This window comes from Procambarus clarkii, chromosome 25 (genome assembly GCF_040958095.1).
Source record: "Procambarus clarkii isolate CNS0578487 chromosome 25, FALCON_Pclarkii_2.0, whole genome shotgun sequence".
Lineage (NCBI taxonomy): Eukaryota > Metazoa > Arthropoda > Malacostraca > Decapoda > Cambaridae > Procambarus > Procambarus clarkii.
Window position 1 is genome coordinate 22,403,942 of NC_091174.1, and position 22,382 is coordinate 22,426,323.

Sequence of the window (22,382 nt, forward strand, 5' to 3'; positions counted from 1 at the left end):
TTACAACTTGAAAAATGTTATGCGATAAACACGCCTCCTAAGGATTTGAACATACACGAGACCAATCTGCAGGAAGCCATTGCAGCTACTGCAAACAAAGCTTTTCCAATCATTATCCCAGGACACAACAAAACGAAAGAACTATTTGTTCTCTAGTAATGACATTAAAGAACAAAACCAGAGTCAGCATCTTCAGAAAAAATCTAAAGAGAAACCCAACACCAGAAGGAAGAACTCTGCTAAGAGCGGTGATTTCTGAAGCAAGACGAGTTTCTAGAGAGGTAAAGGAGGTAAAATGGTTTGTGTGGTGTCAAACTCTGAATGAACATAGATACGGGATCAGATTAAAACCATATCAGGTCGACCAGCCCGACCACAGGCATGTATTAAACAACTGCAGGAGGCTTAGAGACGTGCTCTCCAATTTGCAGAAAGAGCAGTTTCATATCAGCATCCTGCAATGGTCAGAAGGCAGCCAGAACAATTAAAACAAGAAAGGTTGACAGTCATTCATAAGAGCATAGCTACAAATGACGAATGTGACTGTCCCTTCACCAAAAAAGAGTTAATCAGAGCCAAAAAAGTGGTAAGGACACTGCACCAGGTGCTGATAACATTACATTCTCAATGATCACACACACAGATCCTGCTGGAGAACAAGGGATATTGGACGTTATCAATGCATCTTGGCAGCAAGGCAAACTACCGACCTCTTGGAAGAAAGCAGAAATCATTCCAATTCCTAAGCTGAAAGAACCTGGCAATTACAGACCCATTTCATTAACATTATGCATTAGTAAAACTGCAGAACGGATGGTCTTAAATGGACTATCAAGGAAAACTGGAGACCTGCATAAACACATATTTGGCTTCACTAGAGGAGTAGATACTGCCAACTGCATAGCAACATTACTAGGAACAGTTCACTCAGGTCCAGCTATAGTGATCTTCCTTGATCTAGAAAAAGCATTCGAACTTTGCAAGCCCGCAAGCATTTTTACACACCTTAGTTTAAAAAGGTGAAAAGGAACATATGCTAGGATGGGTTCAAGATTACCTAAGTCACAGGTATGCCAGAGTAAAGTTGCAAGGACAAGTGTCGGACTACCACTTGCATGAGAATGGGCCTCCACAAGGAGGAGTCCTCAGTCCTAGTCTTTTTAACATCCTTATGGAAAACCTCGTTACCATGACATTTGCAGAAGGGGTTAAATTGCTAAGCTATGCTGATGATATAGCATTAGTCATTACAGGTCCTTCACTTCTAAATAAAGCACAAGGTGCATTAGATAAAGTAACATCTGAATGCAGCATTTTAGGGCTAAAAATATCTGCACAGAAGTCTAAGGCAATGAGACTAAGTGGCAACACCCTAGACAGGCACCTACGCATTCAAGACATTAACCTTCTGTGGGTTACATAATATCAATATCTCGGAGTGTGGATAGATTATAAAATGACATTCAACAAGCAAATTCCATATCTGAAGAAGAAAGCAAAATCATGATTGAATTTAATGAAAGCAATCACATGGCTCGGTCTAAGAGTGATACACAAAGTGTTAAGAATGTTTTACACGCCGTTCGTTCCCTAGTTAATTATGCAGCGCCTGCCTTACTCACTCATTCTCCTGGTCAGGAGGCAAACGTTGTTATTCAAATGATTCAATGCGAGTCATAATAGGGGCTCCCAGATGGACTAAAATACTGAACCTAAAACTAGAAACCAAGGCAACGTCGATTGAAATAAGGGTAAAAGGAATTGCTGTATGTATGCTGACCAAGTTATTGACTACACCTAGAATCAGTTAACTTAAAGATATAATCACTGGAGCACTAACTCTAGACAGAAGAGCCTCCAATAGCAACACGTGAACCCATTGTGGGATAAACACCATCAATACATTCGATATAACAAATACAATCACTGAGAGGGGTACGAAATACATGCAGACTTCGTTATGCAAGCCCCTTGGGAATATCTGCCAGCAGACTTTAAGATTATGACTCTTGAAGGAAAAAAGGACCAGACTAATCCTCATCTGCTACGAAATATTGCACAGATGGATATAGAAGCCAACTTTGCATCTTACAGCTTCACATACTTCACAGATGGATCAGCAGACCAGCAGGGACAAGAAACCGGAACTGCAGTTAAGGCAGGAAACTGTAAATAAATGGAGACTCTCAAACGGGTGTTCGACTTTACAAATAGAGATGTTGGCCATTCAAAAGGCTTTGGAACATGCTCTTGCTGAACACTGACAACATGTTATTATACATAGAGATTCGAGAACTGCCATTGAAACCTTGCACCAAGAACACATACGGGACAACATCACAAATGTCATATCATTATTGCAAACACTTAAATGTCAAGGCCGTCGGGTACTTATTGTTGGAAATAACCAACAATTTTCATACATTTTATGTATTTTTATACAACATTTTGTATTAACCACAAGTAGTTACTAAAATTACTAACTTTTTTTTTTTTTTTTTTTTTTATTTTTACATGCAAGCATGCGTATAATGTACAATAAAAACAGAACAAATATAACATAGAACAAAAGTACAAAGCACACACACGTACAATGACAAAGGAACGAATCAAGAGAAGACCAGCCAGAAAGGCTGACCACAAAACAAAAATGCATATACAAACATAACACAAATATAAACACAGCGTAATACAAACATAAGGGGAACAGAGAGGCGAGAAACATACAAAACAAGTTTGCTAACACCTCACACATATAATGCATACATAACAAAGAGCACACCCCAACAGCCTGAAGGGCACACAAGATGACAAACAAGCGCACACGACATCCACAACCGAACACACAAACGCATAGGAACCGCACACCCCCCACTAGCCATACAAGAAAACCCACAATACAAACCGGAGCACGCAGGAACCGGGAAACAATACCCACCCCACCCACTCACATACACACCCCACAACAAGGCAACACAAAATACATAGAAATCACTTGCGAGGAACCTCGTGAGAAATGTACTTCTCCGGGAAAAGCTCATGAGGATATTTCGCCTTGTAAGCTTCCCAGACTAGATCTTCAAGGTCGGTAGGGTTTACGACCCCCCGCACTCGAGCGGGTATCATAAACTCGGGAACAACTATATCTGGCGGCATCGGCCAACGCCCAAGGTCACTGACGCAAGTCGCATAACGAGGCTGGGGAGCGCCAACCACGCCCTTCGAGGAAGCAGATGACACCGGAGAAGCGGACGAGGGTCGCCGAGCCTGCCACGCCTTCTTCAGCGGAGCAGGTGCCGGACGCTGAGACGATAGCACTTCCACGGATATCGCAGGAGACACAGAAGGGACTGCAGGAAACGGAAGAGGCGGCAAGACCGCTGCCGAGGAAACGGGTAACGAGGAAGGGGCCACAGAACATCCAGAGCGAGCATCCTTTCTCAACATCACTACCAGGCCACCCCGCTCACCACCAGCAGGGAGAACCACCGCCCACGAAGAACCGGAGCCATCCGACGCAGGCAACGCACCGGAAGCAGGACCCTCGGACACCGGACCAGAAGGTGAGGCCGAAACGCCGGCACCGGCATCCTCAGGCAAGTGTACCTCCGCCACCACCGTAGTGTTCACCACATCCGGCGCCACTCCACCGTCAACGGAAGGACGACACTCGTCGAATTCACCAACATCAGCCCACGCAGAAGAACGCCGGGAACGCTTAGGCTCGGGCCGCACATCATCAGACCCGGAGGCAGACTCAGCGACCCGCGCAGCACCAACCGAGCGAACCGACGCACACCGCAGCACGGCAGCCTCCTCAACCACACGGGGCACCAGGCCAGGCACAGGAGGGAATGCCGGAACCACCTCAGCTCCCAGCACAGCCAGAACAGATGGCGAGGGCGCAGGGACCGGGACAGACACAGCAGAGGAAGAACTGGAAGACGAGGGGTCCGAGCAAACGGCAGGCGGAAGAGGCTCAGGGACACCAGCTGGAGCACTAGGCGAGGACCCAAACTCCGGAGGAGATGCGGCAACAACAGGGGGCGCAACAGGCGGAGCAACAGCTGCTACAGAGGGCACCTCCTCAGCCGATGAGACGTCCATACCCACCGAATCATCCCCCACAGGAAGGGGCGGAAAATCCTCCTCACTGAAGAGATTCACTGGTGAAACAGCAGGCGCAGAACAGTCAGCAGCCTGATGGCCCAAAAGACCACAACGATAACACGTCCGCGGCTGACGGGCGTAAAACACCCGAACGTTGTACCCCATAAGGCGCACAGAGGACGGAATATCCGCCGGAGTCTCATGCCCAGGGTGTGAATGTTAGACCTCACACCCTTAAGAGGACTAGAAGACACCACGTTCACTCTCACACTAACAACTGCGCCAAACCGGCCGAAATACCGCCGTAGCAGAGCCTCTGGAAACTCCAAGGGTGCCCCATGCACACTGATGTAAGTAAGTGCACCACTCCTATCCGAGAGGGTGACAGTGCCCGCACCATCCGGCAGGGGCAGTGTCCGCCCCTCGTATCGCCGGAGAAAATCGCGATACGCCACCTCCTCTGCAAACTTCACAATTGCCCTACGGGCCGTTACCAACTCGACCACATAAATCGCAAACACAGGGACAGAGAGCATTTCACAAGCCAGGGCAATCTCCGGGTAACCAGCCCGCACAGAGAACTCTAGTCCCACAGACTGAGCCCGGACGACAGGGGGTAGAGGGACCCCCATCGTAACGCCACGTCAGCACAGGCGAGCAGAGACACACCCGCCCCCAACCAGCCGAAACGGGCAAACAACACCAACTGCTGGAGCGCCGACTCAACACGTCCGCCCCGTACCGAAGCTAGGGCCAGACTCCACACTTAAATGTCAAGGCCGTCGGGTACTTATTGTTGGAAATAACCAACAATTTTCATACATTTTATGTATTTTTATACAACATTTTGTATTAACCACAAGTAGTTACTAAAATTACTAACTTGTAGAATTAATCAGACAAATATTTCATACAACGCAGTACCCAACCAAATCCTTCCTGGGGCCAGATTCACGAAAGAACTTACGCAAACACTTACGAACGTGTACATCTTTCCTCAGTCTTTGACGGCTTTAGTTACATTTATTAAACAGTTTACAAGCATGGAAACTTGCCAATCAACTGTTGTTATTGTTATAAACAGCCTCCTGGTGCTTCGGATCTCATTAACTCTTTAATAATTGTAAACAAAGCCGCCAAAGATTGAGAAAAGATGTAAAGGTTCGTAAGTGCTTTCGTGAATCTGGCCCCTGGTCTCCATGCCGCCGTGATGTCTCGTCAGCCAGAAACAGGGAATATATCCACTTTGTTGGATTTAAACTGGAGTCCAGATAATTACTTTCCTTTACTAAGGATAATTGCTTACTAATCAGTTTATTTACGTAGCACATTACTGCTTACTGGAACTCGCTTATTTAGTTAAAATTATTCATTCCAGTGGAAATTAAGAAAAGGTAAAATAATTCCACTTTATATTCCTCTCATTTGTTTATGCAGCTTTAATAAATCGACTTACGCTGCGAGAGGTTATATTATAACATGATACATTTAATTGTGATATAAATATTAGTCACAACCTCTTCCTTCCCTACGTATTCCCTTCGAAATACATAAATTCATTTACGCTCGAGGTACCTACCAAGAGCCGCGCATGCGCAGTCGGGGGAAGAAGGAAGGAGAAGCCAAAGCCATCTTGCCAAAGTTACTGTGTTGCAGAGCTCCCACTTAATGACTCATATTTACGTCATCCTTGCAACAGCGGGTGCCAGAGTTCGTGGAGGTCTCCAACTGCATTCAACACAAGTCCCGGTGAGCATAATTTTTTTATTGTACTACTGATATTTGTTAAAGAGTGCACTTTATTAACATTTTTCGTGTAGGTTGCTCGTTGGTTACGTGTTATGATCTCAGCCTACAGGAGAAACACGAGTCTCCCTCCTTGAGAGTTATTCATCAAGCCTGACCTGATTAGAAGGTCTAGCAAATATTGAGGTGATAACGCATATGTAAAATAGTTGCTTGGATATGTATAACAGTTTGAGATTATGGGCAATGAAGGAGAAAACAGATAAATGACTGGCTAGGAGATGTGGACATTTTGCTGGAGGCGTGAGGCTCGCTTCCGGAGGACCTTGACCTCACTTGAGTGCCAGACATCGCAGGGGAAAGCCGCGCTCCGTGAGCTCCCGCCAGAAGGGAACCCCTAGTGATATATCTCGAAGAGAAGAGAAGTGTGTAGACGTGCCAGCTGTGGAACCGAGCTGGGAACGTTGTGGTCTCAAGTCCTAGTCGACGAGCAGAGTTCAATAAGCTGCTCAGAGGCATTTTCGTGGGCTGTGTGGAGCGCCCTGACCAGACGCCGTCAGAGGGAAAGCGCCCTCGACAAGTTAATCTGTGGTAAGCACGATATACGCCAGTTCATAGTGATTGCTTGTAGTTGGTCGTGTGCCCAGCGACAGTAGCGATGTTTATTTATAAGTTAGACATGTTTTAATAAGGCAGAAAGCCTGAAATAGGAGAATGAAGAGGGAGGAACACGGAACGACGTCCATCCCCTCTGAGCTCTGACAGACGACTGAGCGAGCCTGCTCCTGACGGAGGAAGACCCTCCCAGCGAGTGAGGACCGCCGCCGGGCGAGGTGGAGTATGGACCCGCCCAAAACGGGGGAGTCCACTCTCACTGTATGTAGAGAACAGATAGAGGTTTGAGGCAAGCATATTGTGTGGTTATTTTTGTTTATGTGTTAAAGGGGAACATTTTATTGGAGTGTCGATGGGTTGCAGGTTTGTCTTTGGGGAAGAAGTTGCTGAGAACTTCGAAGCCAGCCTAGATGAAGTAATTGATGAGACTCCAAGGTAGTGAAGCAGAGGACCTCGAGCTGTGAGAAGAAGCAGTGAAGAGGAGTGTCACGTGCTTCTGTAGAGGTGGTGTAGCAGCCAAGAGAGCTGTGGAGTAACCTAGCAGAAGGGTGAAGCACCGTAGTTACTCAAGTAAACTTCATGATAGCAGCCTGGAGAAGCTGCAGAGGATCCTGGTAGTGAAGCCCGGAAGAACCTAAAGATATTAGGGTAGTGAACTTCCAGAGGTGGAAGGGAAGTACTGGTGGATTACTTGTAGGGAGTTGATAGTGCTTGGTTGTCAGTGGCGTGCAAGACGCAGTGAGAGGTGAGTGATTGTTGGTATTCTGATGTCAAGGAGTGTTTTACACTGAAGTTTAGAGTTACAGTCGTAGGCTGGATTACCTACAGACGTATGCGTTCTAGGACTGATAGAGTGATCGATTGATCATTGTTGTGTATCAATGAACATTTATACTGATATGTTATTGCATTCAAATGCTGATTTTCTTGGTACACATTTATAGATACATATATGTATTCTCTTGCTGATGGTGCAACAGTGTATGTAGACTTGATCAACTTGAGGAGGTTGATAGTATCAGGTGGTGAACCAGGAGATAGGATACCACTTGATAAGCTGATGATAGAGTTCTGATGGTGTTGGAGTGCAACCTGATTGTAATATTATAGAGTATAGGATTCATTATTATTATATGTGTGTATGTATTGTGTATGTGCTTTGTCCAGTAAATGTATCACAATTTGCTGGTCTTTGCCCTTGTCCAAGTGAGGCTTCCCAGGAGGTAGTAAAGAAGGAGAGAGAAAGAGAGAAAGAACCAAGAACCACTGCTGTGGACAGGGTAGGAGGTAATACTAGTAAGTCATAGGGGATTGAGGAGATCATATCTCATGAGGAGAGAGTGGGGAGTCACAGCGGCTCGAGTGGGGTGTGTGCACGTGACAACGAGGCTAAGTGTTGGATCCGCATCCCCTAAACGTGTGACGTTGAGCCCCTCTCCAAGAGCCAGAAGCGCCAAGGGTGATCTCCTAGTATAAGCACTCTACCGAGTTGTGGGTTGGGTTGTCCATAGAGAAGGATCAACGACGACAACACCAACCAACCCACAGTCTATAATATACGCCACGCGATAACATCATAACCAATGTTAGTTTCAATTAAGTCCAGGCTCCCACTTTTCAATCAGATATAGTGGTATATTCATTCTAGCCTAGACAACTTTTACATTTAATCTTGCTTTCAGTTGGAGTGGTTGCGGCGAAAGGGGAATGATAACTTTTCATTCCATGTGCATGCTCGGACAGCGTGTTGCAATAAGTGTGCCCTCATGACCGCTCTACATTTTTACAATTAAATCAATGGAACAGCTATGCTGATCTTGGTTCTCTAGTAGTGTAGTAAATTTTGTAACCAACTAACATATAATCACAGGAATGATTTCTATTGAAATTGCCATTTACTTATCATTTATATTTTGATATACATTACTAACTGATTCCATTTTATATCTTGATTATATGTGTGTGTACTATAATATGAATTTATATTTACATTTCTTTCTAATGAAGAACCAGCATTAGATTATTGGTGCTAGGACGAATCGTATTTTAGCGCTCATTCCCCCCTATTTGTGAATGTTAATTTGACTCTTATTTCATGATAAAATACAGTCCCATTAAAATCTATATGACACTAGCTCTTGGAATTAATATCAAACCACTTGCTCATTTTTCGTTTTCCACTTTTTCACAAAAAGTGCTGATCCTTCGTAGCTATTGAAGTTTTCATTATTTAATTCAAATATTGGAGTCAGATTTTCCCACTCTTATCAACTGGGTGCCAAGTCATGTGGGAATGATAGGAAATCACATTGCAGATATAGCTGCAAAACTTACAACTAAGAGAAGAAATGTAGATATACATTTACATACCACAGAGTCTATCACAGATTAAGAAAGTAATTAGAAACAGAGCAATGCAAAAGATGTACAGTGACCACAACACAGCAGTTGCAACATCATGATCATCATGTTGGTACAAGAATTCAACCAACTACGAACCGCTTATTTTGATGAAAGGGAGCAGTAGAACAACAAAAGTACACTTACATCGCATCAGGCTTGGATACCCATGAGCATGAGAAATAGGCTTACATGTTCCGGAAGATGAGAGGAAATGTCAGCACTGTGAAGAAATACCCGACAGATCACTGGAACATTATTTAACACAGTGCACAGTTACAAACGCATTAAGATTTCAACTTAAATTCAACAGAACAGAAGTTGTTAAACACATGGGGCAAAATCTTCCTGAAGCAACCATACGAGTCATATATACTCATACTCCGCCTAAGTAAAACAGATACCAGCAGCACCTAGTGTGCCAACCAGAGGCTTAGGGCTCGTGCAGGAATATCCCTGCAAAAAAAAAGTCTCCAACACTCAATCATCTCTCCATCACTTAGCTCTCCAACACTCAGCTCTCCCACTCTCAGTTCTCCAACACTCAGCTCTCCATCAATCAGCTCTCCAACACTCTGCTCTCCAACTCTCAGCTCTCCAACACTCAGCTCTCCAACTCTCATCTCTCCATCACTCAGCTCTTCATCTCATAGCTCTCCAACACTCAACTCTCCAACACTCAGCTCTCCAACTCTCAGCTATCCAACACTCAGCTCTCCAACACTCAGCTCTCCAACACTCAGCTCTCCAACTCTCAGCTATCCAACACACAGCTCTCCCACACTCAGCTCCCCAACTCTCAGCTCTCCATCACTTAGTTCTTCAACACTCAGCTCTCCAACTCTCAGCTCTTCAACACTCAGCTCTCCAACTCTCATCTCTCCATCACTCAGCTCTTCAACTCTTAGCTCTCCAACACTCAGCTCTCCAACTCTCAGCTCTCCAACACTCAACTCTCTAACACTCAGCTCTCCAACTCTCAGCTCTCCATCACACAACTCTCCAACACTCAGCTCTCCAACTCTTAGCTCTTCAATACTCAGCTCTCCAACTCTCAGCTCTCCAACACTCAGCTCTCCAACTCTCATATCTCCATCACTCAGCTCTTCAACTCTTAGCTCTCCAACACTCAGCTCTCCAACTCTCAGCTCTCCAACACTCAACTCTCTAACACACAGCTCTCCAACTCTCAGCTCTCCATCACACAACTCTCCAACACTCAACTCTCCACCACTAAGCTCTCCAACACTCCACTCTCTAACACTCAGCTCTTAACTCTCAGCTCTCCAACATTCAGCTCTTCAACACTCAACACTCCAACACTAAGCTCTCCAACTCTCAGCTCTCCAACATTCAGCTCTCCAACACTCAACTCTCTAACACTCAGCACTCCAACACTCAGCTCTCCAACACTCAGCTCTCCAACTCTCAGCTCTCCAATTCTCAGCTATCCAACACTCAGCTCTCCAACTCTCAGCTCTCTAACTCTCAGCTCTCCAATTCTCAGCTATCCAACACTCAGCTCTCCCACTCTCAGTTCTCCAATATTCAGCTCTCCAACACTCAGCTCTCAAACACTCAGCACTCCAACTCTGAACTTTCCAACTCTCAGCTTTCCAACACTCTGATCTCCATCACTTAGGTCTCCAACTCTCAGCTCTCCAACACTCAGCTCTCCAACACTCAGCTATCCAACTCTCAGCTCTCCATCACTCAGCTCTCCAACTCTCAGCTCTCCAACACTCAACTCTCCAACACTCAGCTCTCCAACTCTCAGATCTCCAACACTCAGCTCTCCAACACTCAGCTCTCCAACACTCAGCTCTCCAACACTCAGCTCTCCAACACAGAACTCTCCAACACACAGCTCTCCAACTCTCAGCTCTCCAACACTCAGCACTCTAACACTCAGCTCTCCAACTCTCAGCTCTCCAACGTTCAGCTCTCTAACACTCAGCTCTCCAACACTCAGCTCTCCAACTCTCAGTTCTCCAACTCTCAGCTCTCCAACACTCAGCTCTCCAACACTCAGCTCTCCAACACTCAGCTCTCCAACACTCAGCTCTCCAACACTCAGCTCCCCAACTCTCAGCTCTCCAACTCTCAGCTCTCCAACTCTCAGCTCTCCAACTCTCAGCTCTCCAACTCTCAGCTCTCCAACTCTCAGCTCTCCAACTCTCAGCTCTCCAAAACTTTGTTCTCCAACACTCAGCTCTCCAACACTCAGCTCTCCAACACTCAGCTCTCCAAAACTCAGCTCTCCAACTCTCAGCTCTCCAACTCTCAGCTCTCCAACACTCAACTCTGCAACTCTCTGCTCTCCAACACAATCTGCTCTCCAACACAATCAGCTCTCCATCTCAACTCTCCAACTCTCAGCTCTCCAACACTCAGCTCTCCAACACTCAACTCTCCAACTCTCAGCTCTCCAACTCTCAGCTCTCCAACACTCATCTCTGCAACACTCAGCTCTCCAACACTCAGCTCTCCAACACTCAACTCTCCAACTCTCAGCTCTCCCACTCTCAGCTCTCCAACACTCATCTCTGCAACACTCAGCTCTCCAACACTCAGCTCTCTAGCACTTACCTCTCCAACACTCAGCTCTCCAACACTCAGCTCTCTAGCACTTACCTCTCCAACACTCAGCTCTCCAACTCTCAGCTCTCCAACACTCAGCTCTGCAACTCTCTGCTCTCCAACACTCAGCTCTCCAACACTCAGCCCTCCAACACTCAGCTCTCCAACTCTCAGCTCTCCAACACTCAACTCTGCAACTCTCAGCTCTCCAACACTCAACTCTGCAGCTCTCTGCTCTCCAACTCTCAGCTCTCCAACACTCAGCTCTCCAACTCTCAGCTCTCTAACACTCAGCTCTCCAACACTCCACTCTCCAACTCTCAGCTCTACAACTCTGCTCTTCAACACTCAGCTCTGCAACTCTCTGCTCTCCAACTCTCATACTCCCACACTCAGCTCTACAACTCTCTGCTTTCCAACACTCAGCCCTCCAACACTCAGCTCTCCAACTCTCAGCTCTCCAACACTCAGCTCTCCAGCACTCAGCTCTCCAAAACTCAGCTCTCCAACACTCAGCCCTCCAATACTCAGCTGTCATGTACAAGTGCCAGTTTGGAAGACTGATTGTGAATCTGAAATAATTTATCTGCACTCTACTAAATTTAATTTGTTTTTAAATTTTGCTCCTAGGGGCGAATTTATTGGGCAGCGCCACTCATCTTGTGAGTGCATGGACATACCGCCATAGCAGCATGTACAACACTCCCCAATAGGAAGAAAACCCGCTGGGTTGTTCATCCTGTCACTTGTACCCAGACACAGCTGGGACTTGCTTAACTGTCTCAAGTGAACAGCTCCTCAAACAAGAAGATTAACATCTCTCAACCCTTAAAAGCTTACGTTATCTTGCGGGTGCAAAATGTGGGAATCTTTTAAGAACAGTATCAATATTTGACAAATAGTGTTTTCCTAACTAAAACCAATGTTGGGTTTATTATTCTACACATACTCCTGATGTCTCTCAGGTGTTCACATTCACGTAGATAGTGGTCAAGGCGCTGTCCATCACTCTCACCACAGATTCTACAACTTCGATGATCAACTGTTGTTTCCATTCCATATCTCCATGGATATTTGTATCCAAGACGGATTCTCGCTATTACTGATTCTCTCCCTCGTCCTCCTCCTCTTCGGCCATAATGATTGGGATTGCCAGCTGCAACCGTGTTGTACCATCGTACAGATTCACTGGTTTGTGCTTCTATCCTCCTTTCCTCAGTTACCTTGTCACGGTGATGTTGCCTGACAATACCTCTAATTTGTAGTAGAGTCTTGGGTATGAAGTATTCAATATGGTCTCCTTCAGCGCCTTCAGCAGCCAGCACATCTGCTCGTTCATTCCCACATATTCCAACATGGGAGGGGATCCACAGAAACTTGATGACTCTTCCCTGATTGGTAAGTACTTTTGTAGGGTGGGGGTTGGTGGTGTCGTCGTCGTTGATCCTTCTTTCTGGACAACCCAACCCACAACTCGGTAGAGTGCTTATACTTTACCAAGAGATCACACTGGGCGCTTCTGGCTCTTGGAGAGGGGTTCAACATCACACGTTTAGGGGATGCGACTCCAAAAAAACCTAGCAAGCTTAGCATTCAGCTCCTTAATTCTGCTTTTAACACTGGGGAGGGACAACTCCTCTCGTAGATTAGACGTTTTGGCAGTTCTTGGAACTCCAAGAATGATTGTCATGGCTTCATTTTGAATGTTTTCAAGCCTTTTCATATCGCTTTGGGAGTAGGTGCACAGAACTGGAGCTTGTATTAGAACATCATCTTCATATCCCACTTGTTGTGTTCCTTCCGGAAAATCAATATTTGCAATGGCGTTCATAAGTACATTGAATAGTGTAGGGCTTAAGACTCCTCCTTGGGGGGTTCCGAGTTCCATATTCATTGTCCTGGAAACTGCTCCATTGAAGCAAACCTTGGCTTTCCTCCCCTGTGAGGTAGTCTTCAACCCATTTCATGAGTTTCCCCTTGACACCCATGCCTACAAGCTCGTCCAGGATCGCAATCCCCTGTGCTTTGTCGAAGGCTCCTTTGATGTCAACAAATACAGAGTACCTAGCCGTGTTATTAGCCAAGTAATTAACTATACAATTTGCTGTGTTCCGTCCTTTAACAAATCCATTGACCCCCCTCCCCTAACCTGCCTATTTTGTGCAACAGTCGGTTGCACTCTACTGTTATGTTCAGAATCGACTACTCAAATTAGTCCTAAAAACATTTTCACAATGAGATATAGCAGTTTATATATTGTTTAGCTAATATATGGTGCCTGTGTTTGCTATATAAACGACCCGGGTACCCGGCACACTTGAGAATTGTAATACGGCAGTCTCCGTGGTGTAGTGGTAAGACACTCGCCTGGCGTTCCGCGAGCGCTTTGTCATGGGTTCATATCCTGGCCGGGGAGGATTTACTGGGCGCAAATCCTTAACTGTAGCCTCTGTTTAACTCAACAGTAAAATGGGGACTTGGCTGTAAAAACGATTCTTCGCGGCGGGGATCGTATTCCAGGGACCTGCCCGAAACGCTACGCGTACTAGTGGCTGTACAAGAATGTAACAACTCTTGTATATATCTCAAAAAACAAACAAAATAAAACATGGGTAAGAGTTCCTTGAAAGTATAAGCGATTAATTATCACATGTTGAAGTCAACCATCACAGTAATTATTGTAATGAAACATTCTGATGGTTACTGTGAGGAGACACTGATATACATAACTATCCGGCTGTGCTGTCCGCTCTGTCTATCCGCTAACTATCCTATAACTATCCGGCTGTGCTGTCCGCTCGGCCGACCGGTGGAGCCGGTCGGCCGAGCGGACAGCACACTGCACTTGTGATCCTGGGTTCGATCCCAGGCTCCAGCGAGAAACAATGAGCAGAGTTTCTTTCACCCAATGCCCCTGTTACCTAGCAGTAAAATAGGTACCTGGATGTTAGTCAGCTGTCACGGGCTGCTTCTTGGGGGTGGAGGCCTGGTCGAGGACCGGGCCGCGGGGACACTAAAAAGCCCTGAAATCATCTCAAGATAACCTCAAGATAACTAATAGAGCCAGAACTCGACAATGTGATGTTGAAGAGGCCAGAATGTGCCAGAAATAGAAACGTATTTGGCAGCTTTCTCAAAACTCCAAAACTGGCCATGCGTCCTGTTACCCGTACGACACACTCACTAGAAGGCTTAGAATGCAGTAGGTTATCTTGAGGTTATCTTAAGATGATTTCGAGGCTTAGCATCCCCTCGGCCCGGTCCTCGACCAGGCCTCCTTTTTGTTACACATCCCCAGAAAGCAGCTGTCTAACTCCATGCTCCCCATTTACTGCTAGGTGAACAGGTGCATAAGGGTGAAAGAAACTACATTTGTTTCCCCACGGGCATTTGTTTGCCCATTTGTTTCCGCCTCCGTCGGGAATCGAACCCGGAACCTTAGGACTACGAGTCTTGAGCGCTGTCCACTCAGCCGTCAGTTCATACATCTAATGTATAAGATGCATGGCTGTGAGGCAGCTTCCTCTTGAGATGATGTCAAGAATCATTAAGTAAACCAGGATGATATAAAGGGAGTTAGATGTGAGAGCAGTATGGGAAAACGGGTTTGATTGACAGTGTAACTAACACTAATCTATTAAAGAAAATTTAAGAGAGAGTATCCCAGCCACACAAGCTAGACGAGCACACCCACCGCCCCGGGGCTATGGTGCATAATGACCACTTGGTCTCTGCCACTTGCAACAGGCGCCACAATTATACCAAATGTATACACTGGTGATGACTCCCATTACTGCCAAGACAGGGGAATGTTGTGCTTGTACAACAACATTTTGTCACACAACAACGCACATAATGCACAGTATTAATATATCTTAACATAACTACAAATGATCAAAGTACGCAACAGTGATATTGTTGTGAACTATCGTTGTACATTATTTTACACAACAATCTATATATAGTGTAAATACAAAGTACACAACAATGATGCAGCCTGTCCGATGAGGACAGGCTACATCTGTAAAAGACGCTAGTGAAGTTTCACTGTAGGCAGCTGGTTGAATCCGAGGCCTCATTCACAGCATAACCACATAAAAGTGAAAGCTTTAACATCTATATACTTTGCAGGCCTTTTCACACATTCTAATCTCACCACGCTAACGAGAAACGATGAGCTGCTGACATCAGGTCAGCTGTCGAAGGAAGGAAACTATCAGAACCGCAAGCCGTTACTACAATATGACACTTGGTCAGGATAAATATTTGGGATGGGACGGGGGGAAGGAATGGTGCCCACCCATTTGGACGGTCAGGGAGTGAACGCCGACCTGCATGAAGCGAGACCGTCGCTCTACCGTCCAGTCCAAGTGGTTATTGAGATGGGTCCCACCTCACAGATGGCGCACATGGCTAATTTGTGCAGGTGGAAGAGATGTACGATAACACACTACACACACCCTGGGATGCGAGACTTGTCAGAGATCATTATAGTGGCGGTTGAGTACACGTGCAGTGTACTCAGCCGTCACTGAGCAAAATTTATATATTTTTGTGAAATTTGCAAGTTTCCACACCAGTGGATCTGTCTCAAAGGAATGAGGCCAGAGGTGTCACAATTAATTGTTTTTAATTATTTTAATATTTTGTTCAAATTGTTAAAACGTGTTTAGGTGGTGGCTGGTGCCCAATTTGTCGCTGAGTAACTATGCTGCTAAGTGAGGGGTTGCAGGGAACTAGTGAGTAAGTGGGTATAATGAATAATCTCATAGTGTAAAGGCAGGTACTTGCAGCTGAGACCCGCTCTCACTTTCCGTAGACCGTTGCTAGGCTTTCATAATCACCCGCCTTGTATCTACTCGTCGCCTTGTACCCACTCGTCGCCTTGTACCCGCTCGTCGCCTTGTACCAGCTCGTCGCCTTGTACCAGCTCGTCGCCTTGTACCCGCTCGTCGCCTTGTACCAACTCGTTGCCTTGTACCAGCTCGTCGCCTTGTACCAGCTCGTCGCCTCGTACCCGCTCGTCACCTTGTACCAGCTCGTCGCCTTGTACCCGCTCGTCACCTTGTACCAGCTCGTCGCCTTGTACCAGCTCGTCACCTTGTACCAGCTCGTCACCTTGTACCAGCTCGTCGCCTTGTACCCGCTCGTCGCCTTGTACCCGCTCGTCGCCTTGTACCAGCTCGTCGTGAACTCACAGTAATCGTCACTCCACTGTACATCCACATTAATGTTGATCAATGATCAAGATATCTTCATATGGTACCATCAGCAATATGCAAATACAAGATATAAATAATTACAAGTAATTAAAGCAACTGCCTATTACTACCTATTAATCAATGATGAATATCGTTTTGTAAAATCTATTAATCATTACTCAAACCTCTCTCAGAATAAAAATTGTAATCACACTAGGGTATTTTTAACAAGTAATAATGTTGTGATTGATTCCACAAACAAGCATATGTAAATGTATTCATCAATATATATATAGGCCAGCCTATCTTTAACAATTTATTCTCGAATGCCTCTAATCTTCTAAGAAGCATATGAATATGTGTATAGACATACTTCAATACTCTTAATAATATTCATAAGTTTAAATGTTTTATTCCCAATGTTTTCTTATTTAAATCTTAAGTTCACTAATAGCGCTGTCTGGCAACGTTTACTCCCAGAGGTTCAACTAGGTGGCGACCCCATATACCCCCTCTCTCCCATGGGCAGGCAATGTCTAGGGCCCTCATTACCTAAGCTGGAGTGCTGAGGGATGGTTCTATAACCAGCTCCGACGTTAATAGATTACTTATTTCATTTGTCAAAGCTCTATAACACTATTGTCGCCTCATTAACTCACTCAAATGATTATTGACAATAATCTGTGGTGCACCTGATGCTAGAACACTCCCTTTAAACATGCTCTGTCTTCAAGCAGTTTCACTGATGACTAACAGAACACATTTGTGGCAGCTGTGACCTTCGTGTCCTTGCACTAGGCTCGACAATAGTGTTGTCAATATACACATATGATCACTGTAACGGCCTAGGAACTCAGTGTCTGACTTCACGAATAGCCGTCCAATGCTATATATCCTCCTTATATATTGGTTGACGCGCGCTTCATTTGTCCTCATGTCAGGCGTCGACCGCTTGGATCATTTCGGCACCACAAGTTTTCTATAAATCGAGTCTCGTTTCCTTCTGACAAGTGATAGCAAGCTGGGTGATGGAGAAAGGTTGACTGACCTTTCCATTCCTATATAGTCCATCGCTACTCATGAACAGTTGAGTCGCACCTTTGATTAAGTTTCCAATAGACGAGACTACTAATGGGGAAGCACCAGGCAGAGTACGACCTTCCCTGTTGACGGACTGTAAAGGAGCCTGGTATAGGAGACATCAGGCATGCTCAATGCTGTGGCACATGCTAGTTCGGTTTTAATTGGTTACTGGACATCGTCTACGTTTGATGGTAGAGCTAAGGTGACGTCTTTTCGAAGATTATGACAGTAGAACATAAGAAGACTCCTTCTCCACGGCGTGCTTAGCCTTTTCTGGGGCTGTGGACTGACCGCTGGTGGAGATTGCGATCATAGATGTGCTCCATGTGGACGTTCTTGATTTGATTGGGCTGGAAAAGCTCTCATCTACTCGGGTGGCGGTGTCCTTCAACTCGAGTCTGCTGTTGTTACGGACCCGAACCCAGCGTCCGAGCACGGAGCAGTGACGACCGCGCCATCTGTGGGTCAGCTCCCGAAACCCCCTCCAAATGGACGACGCCATCTAGCGAGGGCGGGATATACCGGCCACAGGGGCTGGTTTCCCATCTTAATCAGCTCGTGACATAGCCGCTGTTGACCTCTGGTGAGGTGACACTTAGACAGCAACGCCATCTAAGGAGTGGATAGGTGGACGTTTGCGTCTAAGCCTGTAAGTGAGGTGCCCTAGAGTGTAACCAGTACTGATGACGTGTCTGAATACAGAGTCGACCTGGGACTGCTGAATCGGACGGTGGATCAGTCTACCCAAGGCAGCCATAGTATCTTCACGTGTTTGCTGCAGAAGCTGTGAGTCACCCTCCCGGATGAACACTGTTGTGTTAGCCTGCCTGTGAGGTGGCAGAACCAGGAATTGTCGTACCCGGGGCTGACTGGTGGAGAAGACTAGCCACTGGGGTGTTGTTGAGAGAGGAGAGTGAATTGTGGAATCACACGAGGCTCCTGCCTAGGGCTCGCAACCCTAGTATCGGTCGTGGAGTGGCCTACGTAGCAGAGCTGATTGGAACCTGCCAGCTACAGGCTGGATTTGTGGTTGAAGGCCTCCACGACGGTGCACCCAGTGGGACTGTGATTTGGCTGGCCTGTGGCCAGGGTAGACTCGCTTAGAGAATCGAAGGATTCATCGTGAGGCCACAAGAAGAGAACCAGGGCTAAGCATCGTTGAGCACCGTGGAACATTCCGCGTCTTCAGAGGAAGACCATTATGTACATAAGTGTTTATACCCCTCCATGTGACAGTTTATATATTTATTGGTGGTGGTAATATATATATTTAATTTAGTGTATTTGTATCCCTTCCCCTTTAATTTTCTTGCGTTACAGAATACACCCCTTGAAAGCCACTACTAACTTGGGGCCGGATACCCAAACTCTAATAACATCAGAGAAGAACCCCAGTTGCGACCCAATAGGGCCGTAACAGCTGTACCGGGAGTTTGTGGTGCGCAAGGATGCACGCACAGTTGCTATTCCTGCATCGGCTGTGTCTGTGGAGGTTTCGGATCCCTGGAGGGCGATGCAATATGTGAGCATTCATGGTGTGCCGGTGGCTTTCCCCGTGGACGACCTGAATTCGGTGTTTACGCGATAAGGTGTGGTGGTGGTTCACCGCTTCAACACTTTGAGTGCGGGCCGGCTGCGAGGGTTACGTATGGGCACTCGTACGCTCGTTATGCGGGTTACGACACCCATTCCGTCCAGGGTTTTGTATCGTGGGCTCTCGCTCCGGGTCTTTTATCAGGGCCAGACGTGGACCTGTTTCCGGTGTGGTGCTGAGGGCCATGTGACGCTCCTCGTGCTGAGGCTCCTTCAGTTTTCTTGGAGGGTGACTTCCCCTGCTTGTCTGAGCATGGGGCTTCCTCGGCGCCTATTCGCTCTGTCCAGGTGCCTGGTGTGGTTCCCGCTGTGGTTTCGGCTGGCGCTCCATCTGGCCCTGGTATGTCTGCCCCACCGGTGAGCTCTGTGGACCTGGGGGCTTCTGCTTCGGGTGTTCGGTAGTTGCGGAGGTGCATCCGCGGCCGGTTGCTTCCGTGGGAGCCTTGGATGCTGCTGTAGGGGTGGTGCCTGCCTATCCTGCCGACGATCGTCTGCTTCTCGGGGGTTCCGGGGTTGTGGTGGGTGAACGCTCTCAACCCCCCCCTGCCCCTGCCACCCCCTCTGCCCCGCCATCTGCATCGTCGCCCTCGTCGCCTTCGGTGGTCTCCTCACCCTCCGGTCCGTCTTCTCCTGCGCCGGCCATGTCGTCCGTATTGGATGCCTCCAGTGTGCTGGAGTGTGCTCTCCCGCCTGCTGAGCCAGCTCATTATCCGTTTCTGGTCTCCGGGAGTTCCGGGGCTGTCGGGGCTGTGGTGGGTGAGCCCTCCCCCCTGCCCTCTGCCTCGGCTACCTCGTCGCCTTCGGCGGATTCCTCGCTCCCTCGTGCCTCTTCGCCTGCGCCGGCACTGTCGTCCGTGCTGGATACCTCATGTGTGCTGGAGTGTGCTCTCCCGCCTGCTGGTCTGATCCTTCTCCGTTTCTGGTATCCGGGCATTGTAGTGGCTTTTTGCTCCGGGCGGTTGTGGCTGCTGTCCTGTATGTTAGTGTTGCCCTGGCTTTGGGGCCGCCTGCCGTTGGTTCTTCTGGGGCACCGCTTGCTGGGGGTGACAGTTCCTACGATCTGCGGCCTCTTTTTAAGCGCCGTCGCTCGGCTCGGAGTAAGTCGCCTCACCGGTCGTGGGCAGAGGAGCGTGATGCGATGGACAATGACGATGTGGTCGAGGCTGTGTTGCCTCCGGTGGTGCCTTCGGTGTTGGATGCTGTGCCTCCTGCTGGTGGCTCCCCTCAGTGGGCGGTTGCCCCTGGTGTTCGCGACCTTGTCGTGGTGTTGTCAAATGATGTGCGGCGGGGGGACTCTGCTCCTGTTCCGGATGGTGGGAGTGCTGGTACCCCTGTGGAGCCACCCTCCGCGGGACTCGGTGCGGTGTCTGGCGTCGACCAGGGTGCGCGCCCTAGTGGGTGGGCCGCACACAGTGTGTGGCCTGCCGTGCAGTCCAGTGTGTTTCCTGGTGTGCGGCCCTGTGACAAGCTTCCTAGGAGGAAACCCTTCCCTTTCGTCCTCTCGTCCGGCGAGGTGGTCGGCCCCGAGGCGACTGTGGAATATGACTGTGATGACCTGGTGCCTCTTGTTCCCTGGTGCCCATCTACCATCTGGGTCCCACGAGTGCAGTGTTTTGTCACGGATGTGCCGAATTTGATGCCTCAGCCTATTGCGCCTTATGGACGTCCGATTCCTGACGTTAACCAACTACTTTGGGAAGTTTATTGCTTACGGTTTCCAGCTCAGGAGTACCCGGAGAAGTATGAGTGATTGATGTGTTTGGTTTCTGTCTGTGTTGTGCGTGCTGATTCCTCGGTGCTTGCGTGCATGGGAGGGTGTCCTTGTCTGTGAGTGTGGGCGGTGTGGGTGTTGTTCTTTGCCCATGCGTGGCCTGTTTTGTTGTGCTTGCCTTTTATCCGTGTTTGTGGTGGGGTTGTATGCGGTTGTGGGTGTTTGGTGTTATTTGTTGCGTGTCATTGCGCGCACCCCGTGTTTTGTGTTGGGATGGCGGGCGGTGTGGTTGTGTATGTTGCTTGCGTGCATGTGTTTCTTTTCTTGGCCTCGTGTATTGCTTTCTTATTTGTACTACATTTCTGTTCTTTATGTTTTTCTGTTTGTATTTCACTGTTTATGTATTTCGCTGTTTTTTTATATTGTTTCCTGTAGCTATGAATTTTTACCTCTGTCAATGATTTCGGAGGCCTTTTCCATGTCCATGTAATTGCTGTATGTCCTTTTTCATGTTTGTTTTGTAGTTTACCTTAGTACCTGGCGTTTCTAGGTTCTGGTGATGTTCTGTGTTATTCTGTACCTGTGTTTGTCTTTCTGTTTATGTAGTGTGTATTCTGCTATACCTTGTATAATTCTTTAAAAAAAAAAACTACGGCAGTAAATGATGGTGTCTGGGTCTCGGGCGTAGTGATCATTGCTGTTGGATGGACTATATATATAGACTTACATAGTTTGCATCAATATTTAGCTAAATGATATAAAAATCCCTATATAATATAGCTAATCGTAATGTGGTACTGACTAGAAAAGGGAAGGAAACTATCATGAGAAAGCACCAAGCCATTACGGCTATATTGCACTTGGAAGGGATTAGTATTACAGGTTTGGGATGGTACGGGGGTAAAACGGGAGCGGACGCAGTAATTACAAGGCTCCAAGTACCACATGCCGGCAGGTCTGTAGAGGCTAATGATTGGACATTCAGTAATATACGCTGAGAGCTCATGACCCAGTTAATGTCCTCATGGAGTAGGGAGGTCACCTATTGACAGCCACCTGCCACAGGAATAGGGAGGTCACAGTACCACCTGCCACAGGAATAGGGAGGTCACAGTACCACCTGCCACAGGAATAGGAAGGTCATAGTCCCATCTGCCACAGGAATAGGGAGGTCACAGTACCACCCGCCACAGCAATAGGGAGGTCATAGTCCCACCTGCCACAGCAATAGGGAGGTCATAGTCCCATCTGCCACAGGAATTGGGAGGTCATAGTCCCACCAGCCACAGGAATAGGGAGTTCACAGTCCCACCTGCCACAGCAATAGGGAGGTCATAGTCCCA

At 47.3% G+C, this 22,382-nt stretch overlaps 2 protein-coding genes across 2 annotated transcripts; one reads left to right on the forward strand and one right to left on the reverse strand.

Moving 5' to 3' along the window:
• The first annotated feature begins 1,960 nt into the window (after nt 1-1,960).
• LOC138368458 (mucin-2-like) lies at nt 1,961-12,015 on the forward strand. The gene is made up of 7 exons (XM_069330975.1): nt 1,961-2,158; nt 5,810-5,859; nt 9,405-10,108; nt 10,140-10,407; nt 10,649-10,807; nt 10,889-11,177; nt 11,401-12,015. Exons 1-7 carry the CDS (start codon nt 1,961-1,963, stop codon nt 12,013-12,015), a joined length of 2,283 nt encoding a protein of 760 aa, XP_069187076.1.
• Nucleotides 12,016-16,306: 4,291 nt separating this feature from the next.
• Nucleotides 16,307-19,515, reverse strand: LOC138368460 (ovarian abundant message protein-like). Its single transcript, XM_069330976.1, has 2 exons — nt 19,398-19,515; nt 16,307-16,644 (listed from the first exon to the last, which is right to left on the reverse strand). Exons 1-2 carry the CDS (start codon nt 19,513-19,515, stop codon nt 16,307-16,309), a joined length of 456 nt encoding a protein of 151 aa, XP_069187077.1.
• Between the last annotated feature and the right edge of the window lie 2,867 nt (nt 19,516-22,382).